This window comes from Oncorhynchus gorbuscha, linkage group LG05 (assembly GCF_021184085.1).
Source record: "Oncorhynchus gorbuscha isolate QuinsamMale2020 ecotype Even-year linkage group LG05, OgorEven_v1.0, whole genome shotgun sequence".
In the NCBI taxonomy this organism is placed as follows: domain Eukaryota; kingdom Metazoa; phylum Chordata; class Actinopteri; order Salmoniformes; family Salmonidae; genus Oncorhynchus; species Oncorhynchus gorbuscha.
In genome coordinates, this window is record NC_060177.1 from 33,614,738 (window position 1) to 33,642,581 (window position 27,844).

General features: G+C 46.1%; 1 protein-coding gene across 3 annotated transcripts in view; it reads left to right on the top strand.

The window, feature by feature from the left end:
• Positions 1-20,261, top strand: part of adamts18 (ADAM metallopeptidase with thrombospondin type 1 motif, 18) — a 53,668-nt gene extending 33,407 nt beyond the window's left edge. For all 3 annotated transcript variants that reach the window (XM_046349658.1, XM_046349659.1, XM_046349661.1), the window contains 10 exons: positions 952-1,082; positions 1,309-1,432; positions 2,224-2,468; positions 9,518-9,638; positions 10,220-10,346; positions 14,977-15,181; positions 16,003-16,197; positions 16,593-16,826; positions 17,373-17,547; positions 17,652-20,261. In XM_046349658.1, the coding sequence (XP_046205614.1) occupies positions 952-1,082; positions 1,309-1,432; positions 2,224-2,468; positions 9,518-9,638; positions 10,220-10,346; positions 14,977-15,181; positions 16,003-16,197; positions 16,593-16,826; positions 17,373-17,547; positions 17,652-17,797 (1,703 nt within the window). In that variant the 3' untranslated portion in view covers positions 17,798-20,261. The remainder of the gene's footprint in view (positions 1-951; positions 1,083-1,308; positions 1,433-2,223; positions 2,469-9,517; positions 9,639-10,219; positions 10,347-14,976; positions 15,182-16,002; positions 16,198-16,592; positions 16,827-17,372; positions 17,548-17,651) is intronic.
• Positions 20,262-27,844: the final 7,583 nt, after the last annotated feature.

The following is a 27,844-nucleotide window of genomic DNA, read 5'->3' on the forward strand; positions in this document are numbered from 1 at the left end:
TCCGTTAATTAAAGGCTGATTGTAAGTGTGCTTCCACACCGTTCTCCCTGCTCTCTCTCTCTCCCTATGGAGGGACTCTCCCTAAGGCCCTGCCCCCAGGGCAGCCTATGGTGTCTGACCTAGGCATCTTTTCAGCGGAACCAGGAGGTAAAGACAGTCTTTCCCTGGTCTAACTGGGCTCTAAGCACCAGATCCAATACGCTTTATGAAATCCAAGTGCCTTGGCCTAAGGATGTGATTTACTAACATGGAATGTCAAATAGAAATCCATAAGATGCTTCTGGAATGCACTCAGGGGTTCACATCCTCAGCAATGTAAGAGATTGGCATTAAGAGAAGATGGAGGGAATCTGAATAGCCAGAGACAGTCTAAACTGAATCTGATCAGATAACGATGCCCCTGTGTCCCCAGGCTGTCATGCTGTTGGTAACACCCCTGTCATTAGACTGTTACTGTGTGTTGTACAGTAGAACCCGAAACCCATGTCTGGGAGCTCTGTGTGAGGTTTGTGGAGAAGCTGCCCTCTCTGCATTCCCTGTTTCATGGGCTCATTTGTAACAGCCTTTCAGGTCTGACGTATGTGAATTGTGCCAGAGGTCTGCTACTCCTTCGGTCCCCAGAGGTTCCGTACATTGCGCTGCAGTTGACATGCACTATTAATAGAATAGAACCCTGTATACGTTCTTCACCAGTACTCCATCGATTGGCTCCTATCTTGCCTCATCAATTGGCGAGTGTGGCTCCTTCATTACCACAGCCCTGTCCTAATCCCCACATTGTAATATGGCGTGTACCAGTGGCAAAGAGAGAGGCCATAAGGAGGTTTGTGCTCTCTATACAGTCCTAGAGACTCACACCTGGGAAGGGGGAATTGGTTAATGCACAGGTGCAGGATTACGTCCATGATCTTGTTTATAACACATGTTAAATCTTCTCTATGTCCTTTGTAGCTGAGGATATCTGCAAGCTGTACTGCATCGCTGAGGACTTTTCCTTCTTCTTTGCCATGGCCAGCAAAGTCAAGGACGGGACATCCTGCTCAGACCACAGAGGTGACGTGTGCATCGAAGGAGCCTGTGAGGTAAACGGCAGATTTGCGGAACGTGATGTACTGTACTGCAACACATCAACTACTGTTCCGAGACCGTCATTGAAAAATAAGAATTTGTTCTTTATTAACGGACTTGCCTAGTTAAATAAGGGTCAAATAAAAAAATTCAACTACATCTAAGTCAACTGGATGTGATATAGGACACAGGGTGCCGTCTGTGTTCTTTAAGTTCCTTCTGTTTACTTCCATCCTGCAGCCGGTGGGTTGTGACCTGGTCCTGGGCTCTAAGGCAACTCTGGATGCCTGTGGAGTTTGTAGAGGGGACAACTCCACCTGCAAGTTCTTCAAAGGCCAGTACGTCCTCCAGCACAGAGCTAACGGTACGTCAAGCGAGAAGACTGACAGGGTCAATTTGAGTCGGCGGGTGAGAGGGGGAGCTCTGTTGTAGGACAGTTCTGGCACAGTGTTATCGGGGCAGAGTTATCTGAACATGACAGGGTGAATTCTCTAGCAGATGCCACTGTTGGGGAGACATTCTCTTCCTCCAGACCTCATACTAAACTCTCACAACTGGCTAAAAGCAACCTTTCCAGATCACTGTGTGTGGCCCTTTAAGAGTCCAATAGACAGAGCTTTATGACTGAACCGAAAAGTGACCGCTTGGCAGACCTAGATGTTGGGTCATGGAGCACAGGCTGGGGTTGCTACTAATATAGTGGAAAGTTATTTATGTGGCAGCTTGCATGCGTCGTTACACCAGGGCAGCTGTGTACTGCAGAGAGTTATAATGGTTTATGCTGTCTCAGTGAATTAAGCTTACCGTCTCACCTCTTTACTGAAAACATGGCACCATATGATCATGTTAGAAAAACACTTTGTAATTCAATGCACAAAGGTAAGATTAAAACCAGGGAAAGTTTTTCGTTTGAAGGTGTTTTTTGCACTGGTAATCTACTTTTTTTGTGTTTGGTCTTGATGAGAATTCATCCCAATAAAATACTTCAATATACCCATGACAGTCTGTTGCTTGTATAGGATTATTATACAAATTGTGCTCTGTGTTTCCACTGTAATGTGTATTGCCACGTTGAAAAAAATATGAATCTCTAATAAATCAATTTCCTGACTCTCAGATGGTAAATGAGCTCGTTCTCTCCCTCTTTCTCTTCAGAATACTACGCCATGGTGACCATCCCACCTGGAGCACGGAGCATCCATGTTCAGGAGATGGAGATCTCCACCAGCTACCTGGCTGTACGCACACTGAAGAGGAAGTACTATCTGACAGGGGACTGGACTGTGGACTGGCCTGGAAAGTTCCAGTTCGGTGGGACGGTGTTTGACTATCAGCGCTCTTTCAACCGCCCAGAGAGCCTGTACGCGGCCGGACCCACTAATGAGACCCTGGTCTTTGAAGTAAGCTGCCCCTCCGTCCCCGTCTGCCCTGACGTCCGTTAGCGAATTAGCGGTGACAGGGCCTTGGCACAGCGCTCGGACGCTCACTCAGATGAAAACAAGGCCGGGCTGTAGTGCAGGGTGGGCGGGAAAAAAAAGAGAAAACTCCCAATAACAACGAGTGGTACATCGGAGTAACGCTACTGTTCAGGATTAATTGTGTCCTGATTCTGATGTCGTCGGGGCTTTCATCTCCAAAATCAAGAGGTCTGGGGTTCAAACAGCTCGCCATGCGCTTTGAACTTCCAGAAAAGAAGAAACCAAATCTGCACATTCCGCAAGATTTATCTGAAACCAGGCCGGCGGCTTTAACTTCAATAGAGTAGCGGGGAGAGGTGTCAGGCATCTCAAAGCGGTGGCCGAGAGAGAGAGAGAGAGAGAGAGAGAGAGAGAGAGAGAGAGAGAGAGAGAGAGAGAGAGAGAGAGAGAGAGAGAGAGAGAGAGAGAGAGAGAGAGAGAGAGAGAGAGAGAGAGAGAGAGAGAGAGAGAGAGAGAGAGAGAGAGAGAGAGAGAGAGAGAGAGAGAGAGAGAGAGAGAGAGAGAGAGAGAGAGAGAGAGAGAGAGAGAGAGAGAGAGAGAGAGAGAGAGAGAGAGAGAGAGAGAGAGAGAGAGAGAGAGAGAGAGAGAGAGAGAGAGAGAGAGAGAGAGGTCCATTAGGCTAAACGGGCTATCATGCTTCCATATTCCATCCAGGTCAAAGCGGACCCCTCACCTTATGTGTCACAGGTCCTAGTATGTGATCCTATGATGTAGTATTTTCCTTTTAAATCATGCTGTTAATAAAGATGTAGAATTAGCAGCTGGTTGGACACAGACTCTGCACAGTTAGCACACGCTCGGCACATTCTTATGTATTATCTTTGTCTGTCAGAGCAGAGGCCTAAGCTCTGAGGTAAAAGCGAGTCATTACTTGTCGTCGCACATTTCTGCAACTGATGGTCGAAAAGAATAGAAATTAAGATCCTGACAGCTGAATGTCATTGATTGTCCTTGGCGAATAAGTGACTCTCAAGGTTGGTCATGCTTTAGTTTGTATATTTAAGATTTAGGGTGTTGAGAGGTAGAGGATATATTCCCCAGATAGCTATGTAAACGGTGGCAAGCTTTTTTCACATGCCCTTTGAACTTAGAAACAGAGGGGGAAAACCAGGTGAGTTTTGAAAGTTTGGTCTGTTATCTATCCACCAAAGGCAAGGTGAAAGTCATGTAAAAGCTAGTTTGGACAAAGCCCTCGGCCATCGGGCTACCTGTGAACTGAGAGCTGAAGTTTAAACGGTGCCTATAAATATACGAGAAATGCCATAGTGAAATCTCTGGAATGCCTTTTAGTAATTTTTATCATTTTGCAGAAAGGGGGGGGGGGATTTGACCGTGTAGTTCCAATGTAGACATGTGTTTTTGTTAGCTTTACATCACCACACACAGTTGAACTGACCTGATTTGATCGACTTTAAAGTGCTTAGTGCTCCATTCTCAGCGTGGTAACAGCATGCTGCTCTCTGCACTGACTTGGTTTTCTCCCATGAAGCCTGAGAGTCATGTGTCCACTAGCAGGGTTAGCAGTAGCAGGTCGCTGATCTGCAAATGAGAGGACATTAATCTCTCTAAGTATGTTCCGTAATTACAAAAAGAAGAGAGAGGGACACAGATTAAAAGATCAAAATAATTCTGCAATTGAACTGTATAGATCTGAAAAGCTTGGGTCAGGACACTGAGAGGGAGAGACTTAAATACGTTCCAAATTAGAAACGCAACAGAAGGGGAAGGAGACTGATTTCCACTGAGCCTGGCAGATATTTTATGCTGTCGTGGAAAACTAGAACATTATTGAATGTTCTGAGACCCTGACTCAGCTAGAAACAATTTATGAAAACAAATGTTTAACAGTGGTGAGGGTAAACTCTGACAGTGTTCATGTATATAGCCTAATCAGCCAGGAGAATGGAAGGAGAAAGGCGGAGAGAAACGAGACATAACATATGGTGAGCTCTAGGGATGTTATTTGAAATAGAATAGGGCTTATTCTCTGTATTCACATTCTTGTGGCAAAGTGTTTGGTGGGGTCACGCCAGTCGAGAGCAGAGGATTGTGGACCTGGGCAGCAGGCAGGCAGCAGGTGATGCTGGGGAGTTGTAGCCATGTCTGCCACACTGTAATTTATCATCATTTTCCCCTTAGCCTAATGAGAGCTACAGTGAAATGAATAATATACCCTGGGACAAAGTATTAATGGTTATTTTCATAGTCATTAATCTACTCTAATTATGTGAGAATGGAAAGTTGAGATGTTGTTAGATTGTTGGTTTTTGTCTGTTTGAAACCACTGTGGCATATCAGAAAGCAGTCAAGCACCGCATTTTTCTACGGCTGGCCATGCTTTCGACCTGGCTACCCTACCCCTGCCAACAGCTCTGCACCCCCCACAGCAACTTGCCCAAGCCTCCCCACTTCTCCTTCACCCAGATCCAGATAGCTGATGTTCTGAAAGAGCTGCAAAATCTGGACCCCTAAAAATCAGCTGGGCTAGACAATCTGGACCCTCTCTTTCTAAAATTATCCGCCGCAATCGTTGCAACCCCTATTACTAGCCTGTTCAACCTCTCTTTCGTGTCTTCTGAGATCCCTAAAGATAGGAAAGCTGCCTCGTCGAAGGGGGAGACACTCTAGACCCAAACTGTTACAGACCTACATCTATCCTACCCTGCCTTTCTAAAGTCTTCGAATGCCAAGTTAACCTTTTGTAACTAGGGGGCAGTATTTTCATTTTTGGATAAAAAATGTTCCTGTTTTAAACGGGATATTTTGACATGACAAGATGCTCGACTATGCATATAATTGACAGCTTTGGATAGAAAACACTCTAACGTTTCCAAAACTGCAAATATATTGTCTGTGAGTGCAACAGAACTGATGTTACAGGCGAAACCCTGATAAAAATCCAATCAGAAAGTGCCCCATATTTTGAAAGCGCTGTATGCCAAAGACTCCTTATATGGCTGTGAATGGGCTACGAATGAGCTTACGTTTTCTACGTATTCCCCAAGGTGTCTACAGCATTGTGACGTCTTTTTACGAATTTATGTAAGCCTCTTGCGACGAGCAAACCCGTTTCCGGGAGCGTAATCATAGCCTCAAATGCATTAGCATAACGCAGCGGACATAAATACCCCTAGAAACTTTTCCTATTCATGAAAATCACAAATGAAATGAAAAATATTTTCAAACACAAGCTTAGATTATTTTTGTAGGCGAAATAGCTCCCGTTTCTTCATCATGCTTGGCTGAGAAATCGACCGGGAAAATCCTGTAACTATAACACCAAACTTCTTTTCAAAATTTGCTCCATAATATGGACAGAAACACAGCAAACATTGTTTAGGATCCATCCTCAAGGTGTTTTTAACATATATATTCGATAATATATCCGTTGAGGCAATTGGTTTCTCATAAGAAGCGATTGGAAAAATGGCGACCTCAGTATTTTACGCAAGATTTTCTGCAGGAGACACCATGTGACCACATGCTATATATGGTCCCTCTTATATCTCCCTCACTAACTTTAAGCATCAGCTGTCAGAGCAGCTTACCTAGCATTGCACCTATACACAGCCCATCTGTAAATAGCCCACCCAACTACCTCATCCCCATATTGTTACTTATTTTTTTGCTCCTTTGCACTCCAGTATCTCTACTTACATCATCTTCTTCACATCTATCACTCCAGTGTTAATGCTAAGTTGTAATTATTTCACCACTATGGCCTATTTATTGCCTTACCTCGCTAATCTTACGGTGCCTTGCGAAAGTATTCGGCCCCCTTGAACTTTGCGACCTTTTGCCACATTTCAGGCTTCAAACATAAAGATATAAAACTGTATGTTTTTGTGAAGAATCAACAACAAGTGGGACACAATCATGAAGTGGAACGACATTTATTGGATATTTCAAACTTTTTTAACAAATCAAAAACTGAAAAATTGGGCGTGCAAAATTATTCAGCCCCCTTAAGTTAATACTTTGTAGCGCCACCTTTTGCTGCGATTACAGCGGTAAGTCGCTTGGGGTATGTCTCTATCAGTTTTGCACATCGAGAGACTGAAATTTTTTCCCATTCCTCCTTGCAAAACAGCTCGAGCTCAGTGAGGTTGGATGGAGAGCATTTGTGAACAGCGTTTTTCAGTTCTTTCCACAGATTCTCGATTGGATTCAGGTCTGGACTTTGACTTGGCCATTCTAACACCTGTATATGTTTATTTTTTAACCATTCCATTGTAGATTTTGCTTTATGTTTTGGATCATTGTCTTGTTGGAAGACAAATCTCCGTCCCAGTCTCAGGTCTTTTGCAGACTCCATCAGGTTTTCTTCCAGAATGGTCCTGTATTTGGCTCCATCCATCTTCCCATCAATTTTAACCATCCTCCCTGTCCCTGCTGAAGAAAGCAGGCCCAAACCATGATGCTGCCAACACCATGTTTGACAGTGGGGATGGTGTGTTCAGGGTGATGAGCTGTGTTGCGTTTACGCCAAACATAAAGTTTTGCATTGTTGCCAAAAAGTTCAATTTTGGTTTTATCTGACCAGAGCACCTTCTTCCACATGTTTGGTGTGTCTCCCAGGTGGCTTGTGGCAAACTTTAAACAACACTTTTTATGGATATCTTTAAGAAATGGCTTTCTTCTTGCCACTCTTCCATAAAGGCCAGATTTATGCAATATACAACTGATTGTTGTCCTATGGACAGAGTCTCCCACCTCAGCTGTAGATCTCTGCAGTTCATCCAGAGTGATCATGGGCCTCTTGGCTGCATCTCCGATCAGTCTTCTCCTTGTATGAGCTGAAAGTTTAGAGGGACGGCCATGTCTTGGTAGATTTGCAGTGGTCTGATACTCCTTCCATTTCAATATTATCGCTTTCACAGTGCTCCTTGGGATGTTTAAAGCTTGGGAAATCTTTTTGTATCCAAATCCGGCTTTAAACTTCTTCACAACAGTATCTCGGACCTGCCTGGTGTGTTCCTTGTTCTTCATGATGCTCTCTGCGCTTTTAACGGACGTCTGAGACTATCACAGTGCAGGTGAATTTATACGGAGACTTGATTACACACAGGTGGATTGTATTTATCATCATTAGTCATTTAGGTCAACATTGGATCATTCAGAGATCCTCACTGAACTTCTGGAGAGAGTTTGCTGCACTGAAAGTAAAGGGGCTGAATAATTTTGATTTGTTAAAAAAGTTGGAAATATCCAATAACTGTCATTCCACTTCATGATTGTGTCCCACTTGTTGTTGATTCTTCACAAAAAAATAAGTTTTATATCTTTATGTTTGAAGCATGAAATGTGGCAAAAGGTTGCAAAGTTCAAGGGGGCCGAATACTTTCGCAAGGCACTGTACTACATTTGCACACACTGTATATAGATTTTTCGATTGTGTTATTGACTGTACGTTTGCTTATCCCATGTGTAACTCTGTGTTGTTTGTGTTGCACTGCTTTGCTTTATCTTGGCCAGGTTGCAGTTGTAAATGAGAACTTGTTCTCAACTGGCCTACCTGGCTAAATTAAAGTGAAAAAAATGTTAATTTGGTTGAGGCTTGGATATAGGTGGAGGTGGGGAGAGGGCAGTTAGGGCTGTCTCATATTGTGTCTGATGTCAGGTGGCTTTCTGTGCTCCAGATGGACAGGGGAGCCCCGGGGGCCACATTCTGGATCTTGTGTTTGCCGTGCCCGATGTAAATTTGGACCGGTCGTGGACAGGCTAGCGTGAAGGGTCCAATGGCATAGCTCCAGGGCAACATAGTTAGCCTGGAAGCTCTGGGGGTCAACTTAACTGTAACGATGTGCGCTGAGAGTCGGGAAGCAAGTTCAGGGAGTGAGTGCTTTAATAAATCAACACATTGTAGTACAAAAACAAGAAACACGAACAACGCACAGAAACAGAAACAATAACGCCTGTGGAAGGAACCAAAGGGAGTGACATATATAGGGCAGGTAATCAGGGAAGTGATGGAGTCCAGGTGAGTCTGATGCGCGTAACGATGGTGACAGGTGTGCGCCATAACTAGCAGCCTGGTGACCCAGAGGCTGGGGAGTGATCACACATGACTATAACGCGGTATTATGTTCAGAGCTAACTCGACATTCTATTACTGGGTCACATACAAAACAACATTTGAGACAAATGTTAGCATTTTGATATGAGAAACTATTACTTGTCACAGGTAAAGAATTTGCTATTTGCTTGCATATGCCTAAATCTATTAAGTCAGTGTCACTTGCTGCTGGTCATTGTCAACAAACCCCTCAGTTTGGTTTGAATATTGTCCCCAAAAAGTTTTGGCCAAGTCTATGGGGAACAAAGCAGCCCTTCATTTTGAGAGCTTTCCACTCCATTAGAAGCAACCCCAGCCTGTGCTCCATGACCCAACATCTAAGTCTGCCAAGCGGTCACTTTTCGGTTCAGTCACAGAGCTTTGTCTACCGGACCCTCACAAGGGCCACACACAGACACACTCATACAAAGACACACACATACAAAGACACACACACGCACGCACACACACACACACACACACACACACACACACACACACACACACACACACACACACACACACACACACACACACACACACACACACACACACACACACACACACACACACACACACACACACACACACACACACACACACACACACACACACACATGCGCACCCTCATACCTTGGTCCAACAACAACCCAGTCTACTGTAGCTGTCCTCTACTCCTCCATACTGTCACTGTTCCACAATGCCATTGTCACCAAGTCACCAGTTTCCTGCCACTTCACTTGTCTTAGTTTTTCATTGTCATTCTCTATGGTCCATTGCTTGGAACCACTTCAGGGTATGCTTAGACTTGTCTGTTTTGGCAGGGGAGGGGAATGACTGCTAACCACACTTGTCAAGGTGCTAAGACGGATCCATTACCTCACTGTCATATTCCCCCTCTCTCCCTCTCCCTCAGATCCTGCTGCAGGGTAAGAACCCGGGTGTGGTGTGGGAGTACACCTTGCCTCGCAGTGAGAGGAAACCCAACTACACATGGGGAGTGGTTCGCTCCGACTGCTCTGCTCCGTGTGCTGGAGGTGAGCCTTGGATGAGAGAAGTGTGTGTGTGTGTGTGTGTGTGTGTGTGTGTGTGTGTGTGTGTGTGTGTGTGTGTGTGTGTGTGTGTGTGTGTGTGTGTGTGTGTGTGTGTGTGTGTGTGTGTGTGTGTGTGTGTGTGTGTACATTGGGGTGGCAGGAAGTGTGCTCTGGCTTATCAAAAGCATCTTTGTAAGCGACAGTGAAAAGGTTGCACGGTCTCCCTTGGTCCTTTTACAGACCTCCCTGAGTACTCTGTCCTATTCACTCATCAATGTATGTCAGCGAATGTGTGTGTGTTGTTATATGTGAGCCTGGATCAGTGGCTCGCTTACTCCATTCACTTTTTCCCAGTAGGGAGGGTGACAGCAGACACAGCAGACAGAGAGCTCTAGACAAGCTTAGAGCAGAGATCGCTATCTGCACCCTGTCACTATTTTGTTCATACTTTACTTTAGTTGTCAAGCCCTCCCATGTTGCCCAGACGGGAGAAGAGAGTGGGCTTTGTGTGACCTTTTCAGTGGTTGTAAAACACAAGGAAAACTGATAAGAATGATGCCTCGCTCTCTTTCTCTCCCTTTCAGGTCAGATATCAACAAAGGCCATCTGTTTTCAAGATCAGCGGACCCAAGTCAACTCGACACAGTGCAACCCTCAGACCAGACCAGTGCTCAGCTCTCACCTGTGCAACACGCAGCCCTGCCCAGCCTAGTAATTAACTCTCTCTTTCTCTTTCTCTTTCTCTTTCTCTTTCTCTTTCTCTTTCTGTCTGTCTGTCTGTCTGTCTGTCTGTCTGTCTGTCTGTCTGTCTGTCTGTCTGTCTGTCTGTCTGTCTGTCTGTCTGTCTGTCTGTCTGTCTGTCTGTCTGTCTGTCTGTCTGTCTGTCTGTCTGTCTGTCTGTCTGTCTGTCTGTCTGTCTGTCTGTCTGTCTGTCTGTCTGTCTGTCTGTCTGTCTGTCTGTCTGTCTGTCTGTCTGTCTGCCGCTATTTCTCTGTCTCTCTCTCCCTCTTTCTGACAGACACATACCACAACCTCAGCCTACTTTCTGTGCAGTAGTTCCACTGGCGAGCTGCTGTGGCTTGGGTCTGGGATGCTGGTGTGGTCTCTTTACTGTGGGCAGGGACTACTCAGCCTTCTTTCCCTGTCGCGTCCTGCTGGAGAGCTCCGTACGTTCCTTACCCAAGGCTCCGGCTCCCAAACCAAACAGGATTAACATACCCTCCAGACAGGGGCAGGCCCGGCCTGGTATTCCCAGCGCTGGCCCCCGCTCAAAGCCACAGCTTCTAGGCCGCGGAGAGCTGCCCCATCCCCCCACTCATGCTCAGTTTCACTCTGCCTGGCCGTCTGAGTACCGCTCGCACCGATAAGGTTCAGTGCAGAGACAGCTCTGAAAGAAGATCACCGCAGCCTCTCACTTCTCCTCAATGGCCGGTCTTCGCCACCGGAGAGAAAGAAGGAAGATGCTAGAAAAAGCCAGACAGAGATCACAGACGAATTTAGTAGCCCATTATTAACGACTGTCTGCTAAATTGGGATAGTCAACAATTTTCTACAACCACGACAGACCAGTAAAAGTAATTTCCAGACACTTACTGGGCACCAGCAATCCTTTCAGACATTTTGGTTGGTCTCATCCTTCGGGGAATTTATTTCAGACACCAGCCATTTTCTTCAGTCACTGGATACTATTCTCAACTTTGCAAATTGGCATATTGAATGGACTTCACTTTGAGCTCTGCTCCAGTGACAATCCATTCAGCTCCTATGGGACTGGCTCGATTTACGATGCTCCTGCATCAAAAGGAACAGCCATGAACCCGTCAGTAGAGAGACTCTTTGAGCCCGACACACTGACAAAGAGATGAGAAATGCCTTCTCTCTCTCCACCCGCCTGTCAGCCTCTCATCGTTGTTTTCTGCCTGTGTTGTCTGAAGTCCCAACCCACATTCACGTTACAGTACAGCGTATATGAGTGATGGTGGGTGAGGTGGAAATCAGGACCATATGACATCCTTAAAGAAACAATAGTAGCCCGTGCAGCTTTCCCTGTCCAAATCTTGACAAATCGTTCAATAACAGTGGGTGATTGTAAAACAACTCTAAGCCTGCTGGGAGTCAGTGAGCGCCTTTGCTCTGTGTGTGTTGATGTGTGAGTACGGTACTGTTGCATCTTGCGGAGTGCGTTGATACGTCATTCTATTCTACGTCATTATCGCTCAGACATGTTGTAGGCCTGGTGCACTTACTCCACTCATGTTCTTCTGTGCTCAGGGGACTAACGTCGCCAAAATTGGACAGCAGCACATACCACAGAGATCACCTTCCCTTCTTCTGTGGTATGTACCGCGGTCACATTTGTTTGCCACTTCACATTTCCACAGGCGGCTCCGTCACTGTATAGAAGGCTAAGACCCGAGGCTGTGCTGCCCCTCCTGCGAGGGTTAATAACCAGCCAGCTATCAGTTACAACTTAAAACACGCTGCCACTGTTTTTCTGCGAGGCTCCCACCATTTGAGTGGGGGTTTCTTCCCTGTAATCTGGGTCAGACTATATCTGCTATCAGGGGAAAAGTTGAAATGGACCAGACCACTAATGACCCCCCCCCTCCCCCGTGTGAGGTGGAGAGGAAGTGTGCCGTCCAGGTGAATGATATCATCAACATAAATCCAAGAGCAGAGTCCTGTCCATCAGTACCAGATTCCTGAATCAGTGGACCCTGTTTCCCGCTGATTAAGTGTCAGGATTTATGGGATACCTTTTATAAATACTTCCAAACTGTACGGGCATTCTATCAAAAACAGAAAAGGAGGCGCGTAAAAGAGGCCTCTTTCCAGCGACTATCTGCAGTTCTGACAGGTCTGTCCATGTTTTATTATAGAGAGAGAGTCTGGATCCCCACAGGGCCAGATCAGTCTAGCCAGCCAGGAATCCAGCAACTCCAGCACTGGTCTCGGGGCCCCAGCCTCAACCAGACAATGCAGGCTTGCCTGCAAGGGCCACTGGCTTCTGTGCAGTATGGGGCATGGTGAGATCAAACACTACGGGGCCTTCTAGCAGCCAACTTTATCTGCCAGCCCAGGATGTCACCGGAAAGATAAATGTTAATGCCTTAAAGAGTTTTGCAGTTCCCCTGCTGCGTCCGTTTCTACTCTCTCTCTCTACTTTCTTCTGTCCGTCTCTCTCAATGTTCCTTTTGCTTCCCTTTCTATTTATTTGACTCGATTGTTTATTTAGTTTATAGTTTATTTAATGCTCTGAAGAAGATCCCCGTAGGCAGGCTGCAGCTGTAGAGTTACTTACCTGGCTCTCCCTGGGTAGTTGTGGCACGTGCCCTAAACAATGGGAGAAACGGGGAGACATCAGCAGGCAGGCCCAGAGCAGGGAGGAGGAGGAGGAGGAGGTGCTCAGAGAGACTGCTGTTTAGAATGGTGCTTGAAGTTCTAACCTGAGGTGCTTTTGGTTGCTGTGCGAGATCTTTCACTGCTTACGTTACACTTGAGCAGATTGTTAGTGCAGTAATTTGTCGATCAGATTATGCATCCGATGAAAAGTCAATGTATGCCAGCGAAATGCAACCCCATACCATGACAGTAAAATATAACCACTGCATGAATGTAAAGCCATCCAGTATTTCTCAATATTCCCTACATTTTTTCAAGTTAAATTGTATGGCTGGACACATGCGAGTTATTGAAAGATTCCAGAAATACAAATTACAGCTAAGCCAACATTGAAGCACATATTTTTTATTTATATTGCAGTGGGAAAAAGAGGATAGAAATCTGAACCGGTGCTTTGCTAGACGGGTCGTGTTCCTCCCCTCAAAATTGCAGTTTAGCCTTCTCTCTTATTTATCAGAGCTGGGTTTGAAGGGAAATGAAAGGTCTGACAGAAGGGCAGTAGGAGTGGCTGGTCGGCACCGGAGCTTCAGAACTCGACTGAGTCAGCTGTCCGTCCTCCTTGCCCCTGGTCATGTGGTTGTTAGAGCAGTCATTTGCGCTAAATCTCCCTTTGCCCCAAAATGCCAAGACACAGTCTATTTTCGAGGCAGGCTGCTTTCATCAGAGGCTGAGAATGATCCAGAGATACCAGAAGGCCGCAAATAGTGGAGACACTGAGTGTAGCATCCTGTCCCTCCCTACAGCCAGACCAGGCCAGGGGAGAGGAGAGTTGGGCTAAGGGGTTAACTGAAGGTGAGAGTCGGGTGTATAAGGTTAGCCTTATACTGTATGGAGGAAATCTTGCAGTGTTTAAGTATGTTGTACACAAATCAAACCACAATGTATTCATCAAATACTTCGTAAACAACAGGTGTTGACTCACGGTGAAATACTTACTTACGGGCCCTTCCCAACAATGCAGAGAGAGACGAAAAAATAGAGAAATAATAGAAAAGTAAAACACGTAATGATAAAAGTAACAATAGTTACACAATTAGTAACAATGACTTGGCTATATACACGGGGTACCCGTATTGAGTTGATGTGTAGGGGGACGAGGTAATTGAGGTAGATATGTGCATATGACTAGGAATAAAATGACATAAGAAACAGTGGCAGCATCGTATGTGATGAGTAAAAAAAAAAAAAGCCAGTGCAGAAATTGTCAATGCAGATCATTTTGATAGCTATTTAGCAGTCTTATGTCTTGGGGGTTAGAAGCTGTTCAGGGTCCTGTTGGTTCCAGACTTGGTGCATCGGTACAGTTTGCCGTGCGGTAGCAGAGAGAACAGTCTATGACTTGGGTGGCAAGAGGCTTTGACCGTTTTTTAGGGCCGTCCTCTGACACCGCCTGGTATAGAGGTCCGGGGTGGCTGGGAGGTCTGCCCCAGGGATGTAATGTTTATGTTACGATTCTCGTGTGTGTGCTGCGTGCATAGACTGATGCTGTTACAGCACATGTGCAGTATGTTTGTGTGAGTGTGGGTGCATGTGTATATACCTGTATGTGTGTGCGTGTGTCTCTGTCCTTCCTGTGGGCACAGAGTAGAGAGTGATGGCTGTGTTTAGACCCAAAATAAATGTAGGAAATCTGTGGTTCCTTGCTGTGATTAGGGATCTGCGTCATGTGGTTGACACGCTTATGACAGAGGTTAGGAGCGGAAAGTATACAGTCGAATCATCTGTTTGGATAGGTTCCCTGCTGACTGTGCTGAGTACAGCAGTTATTCTGCAGAGTGTGTGTGTGTATGTGACTGTGAGATCACGTGCAGGTTTATGAGTCACTCTAAGAGGTTTTACCACCATTCTGTTTCTCATAGTTCAGTCACTCTTTTTCGAAGGAGCGTCTGTTGGTTTGCTACATGGGCTGACACGTCTCTCTCTCCATTTCTCTCCTCAGCTGGACGACAGGGAACTGGGGGCCCTGCAGTCAGTCCTGTGGGGGCGGCCAACAGACACGTCACATCCAGTGCTTGCGTAAGGTGACATACCAGCGAGAGGAGGTGGTGGCTCACTCCCTGTGCCCCGTCATCGCCCCGGCCCAGATGCTGCCTTGCCACGCCCACGCTTGCCCACCTGAGTGGAGCTCTGGGGTCTGGTCACAGGTAGGCCACACTGCACGACATGCCCATATACTGCCATTACGTTTTGAAAAGATATTTCTGGAGGAAATGTCTTAATTTGATAATATAGGACATGTCAGGTAACGCTGCAATTAATAAGCAAATGTCTGTGGTGGCCTATTGCATGGAGAAAACACTTCCCCGCCCTCTGCTGGACACATGGTTAATTGCGTACTCACTGGCCTGAGAACAGTAGTATCTATATAACAGAACTATTTCAATCCTATTATCTTCATTAATCACGCACCTTTATTGTGAGTCCCTCAGTTTTAGAGTTGGCTAGGCAAAACTGACATGGCCGGATTTATAGAGGCTATTATTATGATACCTCGTCATGATCAGCGACAGTGTTCTCCGTCTGAGCCGGTGGTGACTGGGATCTCCACCTGCTGTTTCTGTAAACGCCTGTCTGTCAGTGATACCGCAGATACCCGGAGGGACGTTTTCTCTTCACTGCATTGTCTGACATATATGTTTTTTTTTAATTATCAAGCAGTGCACAGTATATGGTACAAATTAAATGACATTCCCTTATGCAATACTTTGAACATACCTGACCTACGCTGTTATGTTCCACTGTTTTTCAGAGTTCTCGGGCCATCTCAAGATGAGTGTGTGTCTCTTTGTAGCGATTTAGACACAGGTCATTCGGACTGTAGACAGTGCACTGCACCGTGCACTGACTACCTCCCTTGTTGACTCCATCCTTCACAGGGCTCAGACACAACTCATTCTGAGCTTGCCTCCCAGTATGAGTTCAGGCTGAGTTTACCAGACCCTCTGTTCCTCTGCTCTCCTCTCAGTGTTCCAAGTCGTGTGGGCGTGGGATGAGGAAGCGCGGCGTGTTCTGCAGGAGCACTGACCCCGGAGCAAAGGCCGTGGTGGTGCCGGACAGTATGTGTAAGCCACACCTCAAACCCAAGGCCCAAGAGACCTGCGTTCTGCGCCGCTGCCCTAAGAATGACCGGCTGCAGTGGTTCACAACACCCTGGGGCGAGGTAGTGACTCACGGAGACAGACAGACAGACGCACATGCTGTACAAACACATACTTTTGTATAACCTTGTACACGCCGACACACAAAGAACCCAATACATGCATTGAAAATGTCTAGACAGAAATGCATTTGCGACAAACATACACATCCAGAGTGCTGATGCTGTGTCCCCTCGTCGGAACAAAGCAAATAGCCTCAATGCCAAATGTAAACTTTACAGACATTCAGACATTCACTTTGTAAGTTGAGCACCGTTGCTATGGCGATGCGGGGTGACCTTGTCTTGTTCGCTCCACTGGGGGACCAGCTGTATTTCTCTCTGAGGGTTCTCACGTCGTCTTATTCTCTCTGCTCTCTTTTTGCTAATGGTGCCCCCTCTGGCCGTTCTCTCCGCAGTGCTCCACATCCTGTGGCCCAGGTGTCAGAAGGAGAGAGCTACGTTGTGGGGAGAGGGATTCACAGGGGGACTACACAGACTTCCCTATGAGAAGGTGCAGGAACCTTCCCAAACCTTCTGGGGATCTCCAGCAGACCTGCAGCAGGGGGCCGTGCCCAGAGCCTCGACTTGTCGCCCCAGGAAGGACAGCCAGTGCAGTGGTCCTGGGCTGGTACTCTTCTCCTTGGCAGCAGGTACGCATATCCACTCTCCATCCACCCTGCCTGTTCTCCCAGACATGATGGCGATTCATGTTGAATGGATATGGATTTAGTGAAGCATCCTCTCGCTCTCTCTCGCTCTCTCTCGCTCTGCTGTTAGGCCCAAAGGGGGTGATATTCATGTATATGTATGTAGTATCTACCAAGGCAACCTCTTACAGTCTGACATCTGACTTCCCCTTGATCAGCGGGCCTGTGATGTCTGTATGCACGTAGGCTCTCTCTCTCTCTCTCTCTCTCTCTCTCTCTCTCTCTCTCTCTCTCTCTCTCTCTCTCTCTCTCTCTCTCTCTCTCTCTCTCTCTCTCTCTCTCTCTCTCTCTCTCTCTCTCTCTCTCTCTCTCTCTCTCTCTCTCTCTCTCTCTCTCTCTCTCTCTCCTCTCCCTTGACATAGCTTGGAGGTAAAGGACATGGTGTATGCATTCGTAATCTATTCTATGCGCAATCCTTAACACACTCTCTCTCTCTCTCTCTCTCTCGCGCTCTCTCTCTCTCGCTCTCGCTCTCGCTCTCTCTCTCAGTGTTCTGTATCCTGTGGGGGAGGGGTACAGTCCCGTTCTATCCAGTGTCTGAGACAGGGACGTCCTGCAGCTGGATGCCTGAACCACCAGAGACCCATAACATCCCGGGCCTGCAACACACACTTCTGTCCTGCTCTTCTTGCCCACGTTCCTGCTCCTGCGCCAACGTTCAAAGGTGAACTAATTCGGCCACTCGTAGGAACAATTGTACAGTTCTGTCTGACATTTCTGTTGGTCTCGCGTCTATTAACACTATCCTCCTGATCCTCTCTCCATCAGGCGAGCAGTCTTGTGTCGACTTCTTCAGCTGGTGTCACCTGGTTCCTCAGCACAGTGTGTGCAATCACAAGTTCTACGGACAGCAGTGCTGCAAGTCCTGCAATGGCAAAAAAGCTATAAGATTGGAGGACACCTTATTCCCATGAGCCTCTAGCTACAAATTGGAGGGAAATGGCATAATTATGCTCTACAACTCTAAAGGACACTGTGGTTCAAAAATACATTTTGGGCCATAATGCATAAGAGAACTGAGGCGCAGTCTTTGTTCCTGGAGTACTTGACTAACAGTGATTAGCGAAATAAAAGAGAATCGCCTCCATGTTTGTGGACACGTTGTGCTAACGATGGCAATGCGGGCAGAGACATTCATGCTAAAAGCAGCGTCTTCTCATAACTGGAAATACAGTGCAACGAATGATTGCAGGACACTCTCTGTGTAAATGCATGTGTTGTACGGCCAGACCTTGTCAACATCAAACGAGATCTAAGAACATCTGCATTTTTAGCTCACTGATGTTTTTTTTATATATATATTTAAAGGCGTCTGGTTTCCGATGACATTTTAAGTTATTATGGCCCACATGTTACTTAGCATTTGGTCAGGTGCACCATGGGCTTTGTGTGTTGCAGGTGCACCATGGTTCCAGCTCTTTTACACGTAGAGGTATGCCTACCGCAAAAGCTCCGCAGATTCAATCGTTCGACTGTACATTGTACATGTAAAACTATCAAAACTCGATCACAACTCTCACATGCACTTGTCAGGCCTGGTCCCTCTTATCTGTCATGGTTCATAATTGGTGCTTTACTGTGTAACGAGATGCAGCATTTACAGTACATGTGTACATTCCAGACATCTTCATGTCGTGAATACATGCCTATTTGCGTATGAAGAAGGTAACGTTTGCTTACCCATATTGTAATGTATCCTCCAAGTGTCTTGTCAAAATATTGGTGCAAAGCTGACAGCTGCCGGGATACCGTAGGTTCTTTCCCCCATCCATCATAATGATAAGTAAACATCCTCTGTATATTGGGCCAGCAGCACTGAACCTAGGTCCCTTCACACCGGGTAGATATGATGCCAAATCATTAACTAGCGCTGGGTAGAGCCACAGAGAATCCCCCAGACTTTCACCACTCATTAATGAAAATCAATGTCTGCAGGCTTGTAAAGGGAGCTGTGGATGGGGCCGGGTCAGAGAAGATTCTTTATTTCCTCTGCCTGGCCAGGTGGGAGATGTGGAGAGAAGTGGTGGGCGAGATTGGCGGAATAGTTGGGTGGGAGGAGGGGGGAAGCCAGGGTTGAGGTTGTCGACTTTCTCTCGACATACTTTTTCAGAATGCTAATTAGTCACAGAGCCTGGCATGGTGGGAGCAGACAGGCTTTAGGGGGGAGCAGAGCAGACCAACAAATGCCGCTGAAAAGGACTGCTGCATACCTCCCTCTGTTTACTCTGCCCCTGCTCTCACCATCCAGACCAACTCTGTTTGGTTTGTTTGAGAAAATGTCAGCATCCCTCCACTCTCCCGCTCCCTCTCTCGTGACACCCCGCCTTCATTTTTAGCATCAGTTAGTGCCATGAAACACTGTAGATCGCAGCTACGTTACGGTAAATCCCATTTGCACTCGTGGCCCCGTGGAAGGCAATGGGATAGCCAATTGTACAGACGGCAAAGGCGACTTAATTCCAGCCAGCAGGGAGAGAAACAGGAAGAGCGTGGCTGGAGTATAGGATGTTGTTTGCCGTCGATCACAAAGATCCTACGCCTCCACATGCTCCCCAGAGAGGGATGGCCCCATACAGAGGGAGAGAGGTCTGGTCTGGTCAGGGGCACTCATGACCAGGGAGTTGTTTTTCCTCCTCAGCCTGCTCTCCATCAGTGGCTTGGGTTGTAGAGGGAAGGAAAGAGCAAGACTGATATGATTGTGAAGTACATTCCTGAGCGATGGCAGTGCTGGCCAGGGCTCTCTCTCTGTCTCTGGTCCTGACCTGCTCACAGCTAACACTGTCATTATCACGGGAGGTTACCGTTCCTTCCAATACCGCAGGCGTCCTCCTCTGTCTTCACCAGGCCTCAACGGCATCCCTGCAACCAACACTCACAAGAGGGTCAAAGATGCACTCTCGACTGTTCCCTCTGCTTTTCCTGCCATACTTCCACGGTCACGTTTACGAACTGGTTTCCACCAGGAATGGCACTCTGCATTATAAAACCACTCAATTAGCCACCGTTCCCTGTGAATTGTCTGTGTGAATTATCCCTGGTTTGAATGGTGTTGAACGAATGCTCTCCAAAATAGATGTTCACATGTCATGTTGGACTGTCGGAGGATAGTTGATTTTACGTGCGTTTTCATCGGCGCTGCATAATTCTACACGTGTTCTTGTTATTTTCCATGTCCCTGTACAGTTGTTGTATGCTCTATTGTCTTTTCCCCTGCAAAAACAGGAAAAGTGTCATTTATTACCGTTTCATTGGATCTGAGAAACTGAACACATTTGGTTGAGAGGGGAGCTGCTTGTGATATAGAGCATGATCAGCGTAATATTTCGTACTTTTTCTCAATGTTTTATAATAAAACTATGACAAGATTTATTCCCCCGACCTCTCCGATGCTCCTGATGCTTTTGTGTCACACTCAGCGGGAGGGATGATTGGGTATAATCAACACGTTTCTCTCAATCCAACCTGAATCATGACGGCAGGAATCCCCCCATCATTTCCACTGCACGCTTACTACCCTACTGAGAGGCAGGCAGGACAGGGTGAATTATAAACACCTAGCGGATCAGTGCAACCATTTTGTAGATCTTCAGGGGTCGTGATGGAGTTGGCGGTTTTTCGGCTATATTCTTCACTCAGTTCTAGGGGAGGATGTATGCCTTGTCATGGCCCTGTGCATAACAGGCCCCTCTGTTTCATCCATGATCACCAGCCCGCTCTCTGTCAACTCCATCCTCCCCAAACACTCACAACACCACTCACATACAGACCTGTCACAGCGTTAGAGTGCACCCTTTGGTTACTTCTCCTCATTGTGTACTTCAGTTAATTTATTTAGAAATACACCGAAGAGATGATTCATTCCAAAGAACACGGTGCTGTATCTCTTTATATACTCTGTCAGCATCCAAATGGGTCTGAAAAGACCCTGAAAGACGACAGTCTTTTTCTTACTTTCATATTGAGCATTGAGTTAGTTGTCGTGGGTGTTTCTCAAGGCAATGGAGCACAAGTTGCCACCTGACCAACTCTGGCTAAGTGGTAACTTGGTGGTAACCCCCACACTCCACGATCCTTCAGCCTCACTCAGGCAGTCACCTCTGAGCTCCCTGTGAGGTGAAGCTTTGGAGAGCTGCATACTTCTGACAGTCACTCTAATCACATTTCAACAGAGCTCTGTCCGTAAGCGTCTCCTTTTCTGTGCGAGAGTGATCTCTCTGTGTCTCCCAGCGCCCAGGCTACGGGCAGACTTCAATTGAAGTGAGAACAGTCATATTTCAATGCCACCTCTCCCATCTACAATGTCTGACAGAGTTCACTGAGCACGTACTTGTGTGCGCACACACACACACACACACACACACACACACACACACACACACACACACACACACACACACACACACACACACACACACACACACACACACACACACACACACACACACACACACACACACACACACACACACACACACACACACACACACATTCTTCTCTTATACACACATTCTCAGACAGGGTGTGTGGATATTGTCTGATATTCCCAGTGGGGTTATTTCAGGGGGATTAGGGCATCAGATGGGTTTAGATCTGTGTGATTGTGCAGGGGCCCAGGCACACGCCTCATTTGTTGCTGTCAGGTGAAGTTGCCCATTTTTTTCTGTAATTTCAAGATGGCAGGTTCCATCGCCCCATTTGTCACTGGCAAAGATTTCTCGGATTATCGTCTCAAAGGAACTGACAGCTTCTCACCCGCCTTTATGCCGCCATCACATCGACCGAATCAGAAGCCAGCCCAGACCCCCCCCCCCACCCCCTCAACACCCCCTAGCCTTTCCCCCCACCCTCCCTAGTACCCGCCAAATCCAGACCTGAGCCCTGACTCCTGAACCTTCACAACTTTGTAGCGGTTGACTCGCAGCATTAACCCCCCTGTCTGAAACGCTACCCGGGTTTTGTGGAGTGACGACTATGCTTCACTGCCCTCGTAGGGGGATGCAGTGGTATTAGAGTGTCTCGCTGCATTGAGCACAGAAAGACAGGGCTATGAGAGAGCAGCGGAAACCATAGAGCCACCCTGTGTAGTGGTAGTCAGTCAGGACTGGCAGATTGGAGTGGATCAAAGAGGCGATCTGTCCACATGGAGTGTACACTTCTATAGAGCCGATACACTCTGTTTCTCACGGTTGTCATAGCGAGATGACATGAGGTAATATGGTTAATGTGTCAATGTGACTTTGGTTTGCGATTTATGGCGTGGTCTCAATTCAATTGGTTCTATGGCCATGGTTACAAAACCCAATAGGAGCATGTTACGTGACACATTTGTGGCCTTGCCTGTGTATGACTTTGGATGACGAGCATACTCTATGATATCACAATGAACATCTGAGCACAAGGTTGAAACAATCATTTCTTCAAAGGGCAATTAACCAAGCCGTTGCCTATAGTAGATTTACAAACGCAAGGCTGAATGTGCATTGCTATCCTGAACAGCGACTATGCAATAGTGTCCTAACAGCATCAACAACTACTGTAACTTGAAGGAGACACTAAGTGGCTCTGGATAAGAGCTTCTGCTAAATGACACAAAATAAATTATGTAAATCTAATGTTAATTAACCTAGTTTAATTATCTGGATTTGTAGTGAATCCTTCTCTAGATCAGTTATATTTGATTTCTAACAGACATTTGATATCAACATGAAAGCCAGATGTGTCTATGCCTTCTTTCGTTTGTGTCCACCCGCTGTATGTTCCTCGGAGTACTGTCATTTTCTTTCCACTCCAATCCCATTCAAGCTCATCGATTAAAATGGTTATTTGTTGTGTTTTGTCCTTTGGGCTATGCATATTATTGATCTGTATGTTCGTGGCGCCCTCTCTCATCTATCTTCCTTTGAGCGACTCGTTCTCATCATTTTCCCCTTGAAATGTTAGAATTGATTACAATCCACATCCCCGTAGACACCAGCTGCGGCCACCGAGCCGAGCAGAACACTCTCTGACCTTGAGCAGAGGAAACGGCAGCAAAGTAGAAGCAAAGGATTTTCTCTCTCTCTCTCTCTCTCTCTCTCTCTCTCTCTCTCTCTCTCTCTCTCTCTCTCTCTCTCTCTCTCTCTCTCTCTCTCTCTCTCTCTCTCTCTCTCTCTCTCTCTCTCTCTCTCTCTCTCTCTCACACTCTCCCTCTCTCTCCTTCACTCGTTTTCTCTCTCTGGCATTGCCTTCCCTTTGCTGCTCCAAGGCCACACTGCAGAATTTCATGACTCTTAAATTGTCGTAATGTACATTCGGAAGACCTTCCTTTTGACACCTTTGAATTAATCAATGTAATGCTGTGAGCGGATCCATTTCCTCTGTTGTATTTCAAAGTGCTGATGTGTACCCGACTTGTAAGACAGCGCCCCCCCCCCCATCCCTAGAGATGCATGGCTTTGGAGGACATACATTTATTTTACATAGTAATACAAACGCTGGGGTCACCTACAGTACTGCCAAACATGCGTCATTTTGTGGGCACATACGGGTCAGGGCAACCATTTATGATTAAGCACTGATTAAGCACTGATTAAGCATACATCATTAACGTTGAATCTGACTGTACAGTAATCTACATTTCCTGTGTAAGGATAAAGAGAAACTGTGGGGACAATGACACTGACTGCGTTCGGGTGGAGGCCCTCCATTATCAAATATGTCTATTACTTTTCCGTCCACCAGAGGACAATGCTCACCAAAAAACACATTCCCGACCGAGTCCACCACCTCCTCTTCTCAGTAGACCATTTCCTTCGCACAGGGTGACCTGTATTGTCTGAACAAATGACAAATAAGTCAACCAGAGATAAGCTATAAATATTTGAGAAACAAATCACAGGTTCTGGTTTTTATTACAGACATTAAATCAGCTGTGAAAATATCAAAGATTTCACCAAAGGCATGTTATCTCTGATAGGCTTACTGTGGATCAGAATTTTCATGGATAACATGCCACCTCGTGTTTGGTATAATATCCATTTGATAATAACAACCTATGCATACTACTGTACTTTATGCCCCATTAATGTCTGGCCTCTTCTGACAATCATCTGTATGGAATGTTTTTGTGTGATTCCATTTTTATATAAAATCCTAAAACACTGGTTTTAAGAGCATAAGAGCATTCTTGCGCCAAGTGTTACCCCCGATGAATACGGGTAAAACGGGGGTGCCAGTGATCTAAGAGGTAAATGGAGCACTACCATGCCCGCAAAAGGGGAAACATTAGCACGCAAGACAAGAATCACACAAAGTGTTGTTTTGCAGGGCCACAAGGGGCTCTCCGGCGTCAGAGCAAAACAAGGAGAGAATGTAATTGGCCAAGGTTAGAAACCTCAGTAAATCATAAAGGGTCTCGCATAGCTTCAAACAAGCAAGCAAAATGTCTTGGCTTACTAGGCAAACGCTGTTTCAAAAGAGAACCGTAAAGCTGGCAAAACCGCATGCCCTACTGTATGTGGTGCATGAACCATGCACTGTTCAACTGTACATATATTTTAGGTTGATGTATTGCACTATTGATTAAGCTTTGTCATTATTTTTGCACATTTGAACAAGCATTTAGCTTTGCATCCTTTCTGAACCTCTGCACCCCTCCATTGGAAAACAATGACTTCTGACAAGCCATTCTTCTAAGTATAGAACAATGTGGAACCTGCTTGATGTGGCTTAGGCAGCATCTAAACTAAACCCTAAACCATTGACAGGAGATGCTTTACAACACTTGGAACAGAACAGGAGCTATTTTTATGAGCAGCCTGTGACTCTCTGCGTCTCTGAAGATCCCTCATGCAGACGTGTGATAGGCAGGTATAACTCAAGACAACTCCCTAAGACAGCAGCAGCAAACCATTACCTGAATCTCTGCGGCATCAGAGCTGTCAGATTTGTCACCGAAATGGGGAAAGTGGGAGACGGCGTCCGTGACGGCGTCCTGCGACAGGCGCTCCTCACAGTCAATTCTTTTCACATCACCTCTGGTGAAGTGAGCATGAAGGCAACGAGGTATTGCAGCAACGCTATTTGCCGACGTTATTACACACAAAACAACTGTCACCAAAAACTAAGGAAACAATTCTGATGGGGCTGCATGCTTTGGCTTAGCCCCTTTTGCTCGGCAAACCGCAAAGCAAATAAAGCATACACACCTCTCACAACTCCTGAATAAATACACCATATTTACAAATGGATCCGCTTATTAGACATAGCATCAGCGGGTGCCTCTAGCTCCCTATGGTCTACCATCTCACTGGAGCTGACGGAACAGCTGTCAACAACAGTAACAATTACAATAGATATCAGCATAAATGAAGCCAATCAATCAGCCCACCTGCTCCCCTACTTCTGAGAACAACAAAGAATAAACAATGATTAACTTTCTCGCAAGCCAATATGCACGGTTTGTTTTGGGGAGGCTCGGGTTTTCCTATATGAGCACCTTGGGGGGAGGTGGGAGGGGGTTGGTGGTGAGTAGGCGTGTCTGACTCCGCTGTGGAGAACCAGTTACCCACTGTAATCTTCCTTCTCAGCAGTCCACCAACCCTCAAGGAGCCATTGATACCTTGTCTGTCCCTTGCGATGGCCTCAATTAGTGGAGAATTAAAGTCCCACTCCCTGGATGGGATTCACAGAGGATGGTGGAGCTTAATTACACAAGTTCCTTGCATGCTGTTGTGGAATGATTGCAAGGCGAGCACCCAAATACAGCTATTTAGAGCTTGAAATCAGCAGGAGATATAGATGAGTTATTCAACTAACTCAATGGTAAAGAACCAAAAGAGTTACTTTGTTGTGTCAATTCTTCCTGCTGCCTCCAACGGGGCGAGAGAAAGACAAACTGCCGCAAAAGTGATGCGTGTCCTGTACGAGGAGCCCACTGTGAGAACTCCACTGTCATTTGTGACATTTTCATAAGGGGATGAGAATAGCAACTCAATTCATAGATAAGTATAATCACAGATGATATCGTGCTCCACAACGTATTTCTACGGCAAACCATTACCCACAGTATTAGGCAGGTGCAAAATGACACCATTTTTAATCAGAGATCTCAATACAGGCATTATAAGTGGGTGGAATGTTAACGTGTCTGTGCTCTCCACATGGAACAGAAACCAAAGCACCATTGAGCTTTTTATAAAGTCCAAAGAGCCACTTGTGCTCTGGGAGATGGAAGTGCTTACTATTCCGGCAGCATCCTTGATCATTGAATCCCCAAGAGCTTTGGTGGTCACTGCATCCTTCCCCATATGTTATTTATGCCTTCTCCTCGAGAAGGTCAGCCTGGAACACAAAGAGGCACAAGTCACTGAGAGCGGGCAGATACTAGGGGAAGGTGAATGTTGATTTAGACTGTTCAGACCACAAGGGACGATTCTCATTCATCGCCTATCCCCTCGGTTGCCGCAGGTTCCCGATTTATAGCTAAGCTTTAATTCATGCCAAGGACATCTAGTCGCAAGAGATGACTTCCAGACGCCGTGTTAACGTAGACGGAGATGTGCACATATGAACTCATGCATGCATACTGTACATATCCTCACCGTCATGCACACGCTCCTCTGACAGCCTCTGAAGAGAGAGGGAGACATTTTATTCCCGTGTGGTTATGCACACGTAAGCATGGCAGTACATCAAAGACGGACGAGACTAGTGCAGGTCGTAATGGCTGAATTGATGGGACCCGGAGTGGAATTGATGGCATTATCTCGCTATATGCCGTTTCCATTAACTGTGTGCTCAATTGGGCTTCCCCAACACCTAAATCTGACAACAACAGCAGGACTGACAGATGACAGTGGTTCAAGACAGTGATGCTTTATAGTGCCTCACAAAAGTATTCATACCCCTTGGATGTCTTCCCATTTTATTGTGTTACAAAGTGAGATTCAAATGTATTTAATTTAAATAAAAAAATGTCTACCATCTACACAAAATACTCTGCATCGTCAAAGTGGAAGACAAAATGTGTAGTTGTTGCTTAAGTATTCAGCTCCCTGAGTCAATACATGTTAGAAACACCTCTGGCATCGATTACAGCTGTGATTCTTCTTGTGCGAGTCTCTAAGAGCTTTCCACACCTGGATTGTGCAACATTAGCCCATTACTCTTTTCATAATTCTTCACGCTCTGTCAAGATGTTGGGGGATCACGGGCCTGACAGCCATTTCAACTCTTGCATAGATTTTCAAGCAGATTTAAGTCAAAACTTTAACTTGGCCACTCAGGAATATTCACTCTCTTCTTGGTAAGCAATTCCGGTGTAGATTTGGCTTTGTGTTGTAGGTTTTTGTCCTGCTGAAAGGTGAATTCCTCTCCCAGTGTCTGTTGTAAAGCAGAATGATGCAGGTTTTCCTCTAGAATTTTGTCCTATACTTAGCTCCATCCTGTTTATTGTTTTATCCTGAAAAACTCCTCAGTCTTTGCCGATGTCAAGCAAACCCATACCATGATGCAGCTACCACCGTGCTTGAAAATAAGGAGGCAGTTACTCAGTGATGTGTTGTGATGGATTTTCCCCAAACGTCTTTGCATTTAGGCCAAAAAGGGTATTCCTATGCTGTGTCCCCCCCCCCTTCTTTTCACTCTGTCATATAGGTCATTACTGTGGAGTCACTACAATGTTGTTGATCCATCCTCAGTTTTCTCCCATCATCGCTATTTAATTCTGTGTAACTGTTTGAAAATCACCAATGGCCTCATGGTAACAGCTCTGCGAAGTTTCAGTCCTGTCCTGCAGTTCAGTTCAGAAAGAGGACTGTATCTTTGATGTGTCTGGGTGGTTTAACATGTAATCCACAGCATAATTATCAACTTAACCGTGCTTAAAGAGATATTCCATTTCTGATTAGTTATTGTTACCCATGTACCAATCACCTCCCTTCTTTATGAGGCTTTCCAAAAGCTCCCTGGTCTTTGTAGTT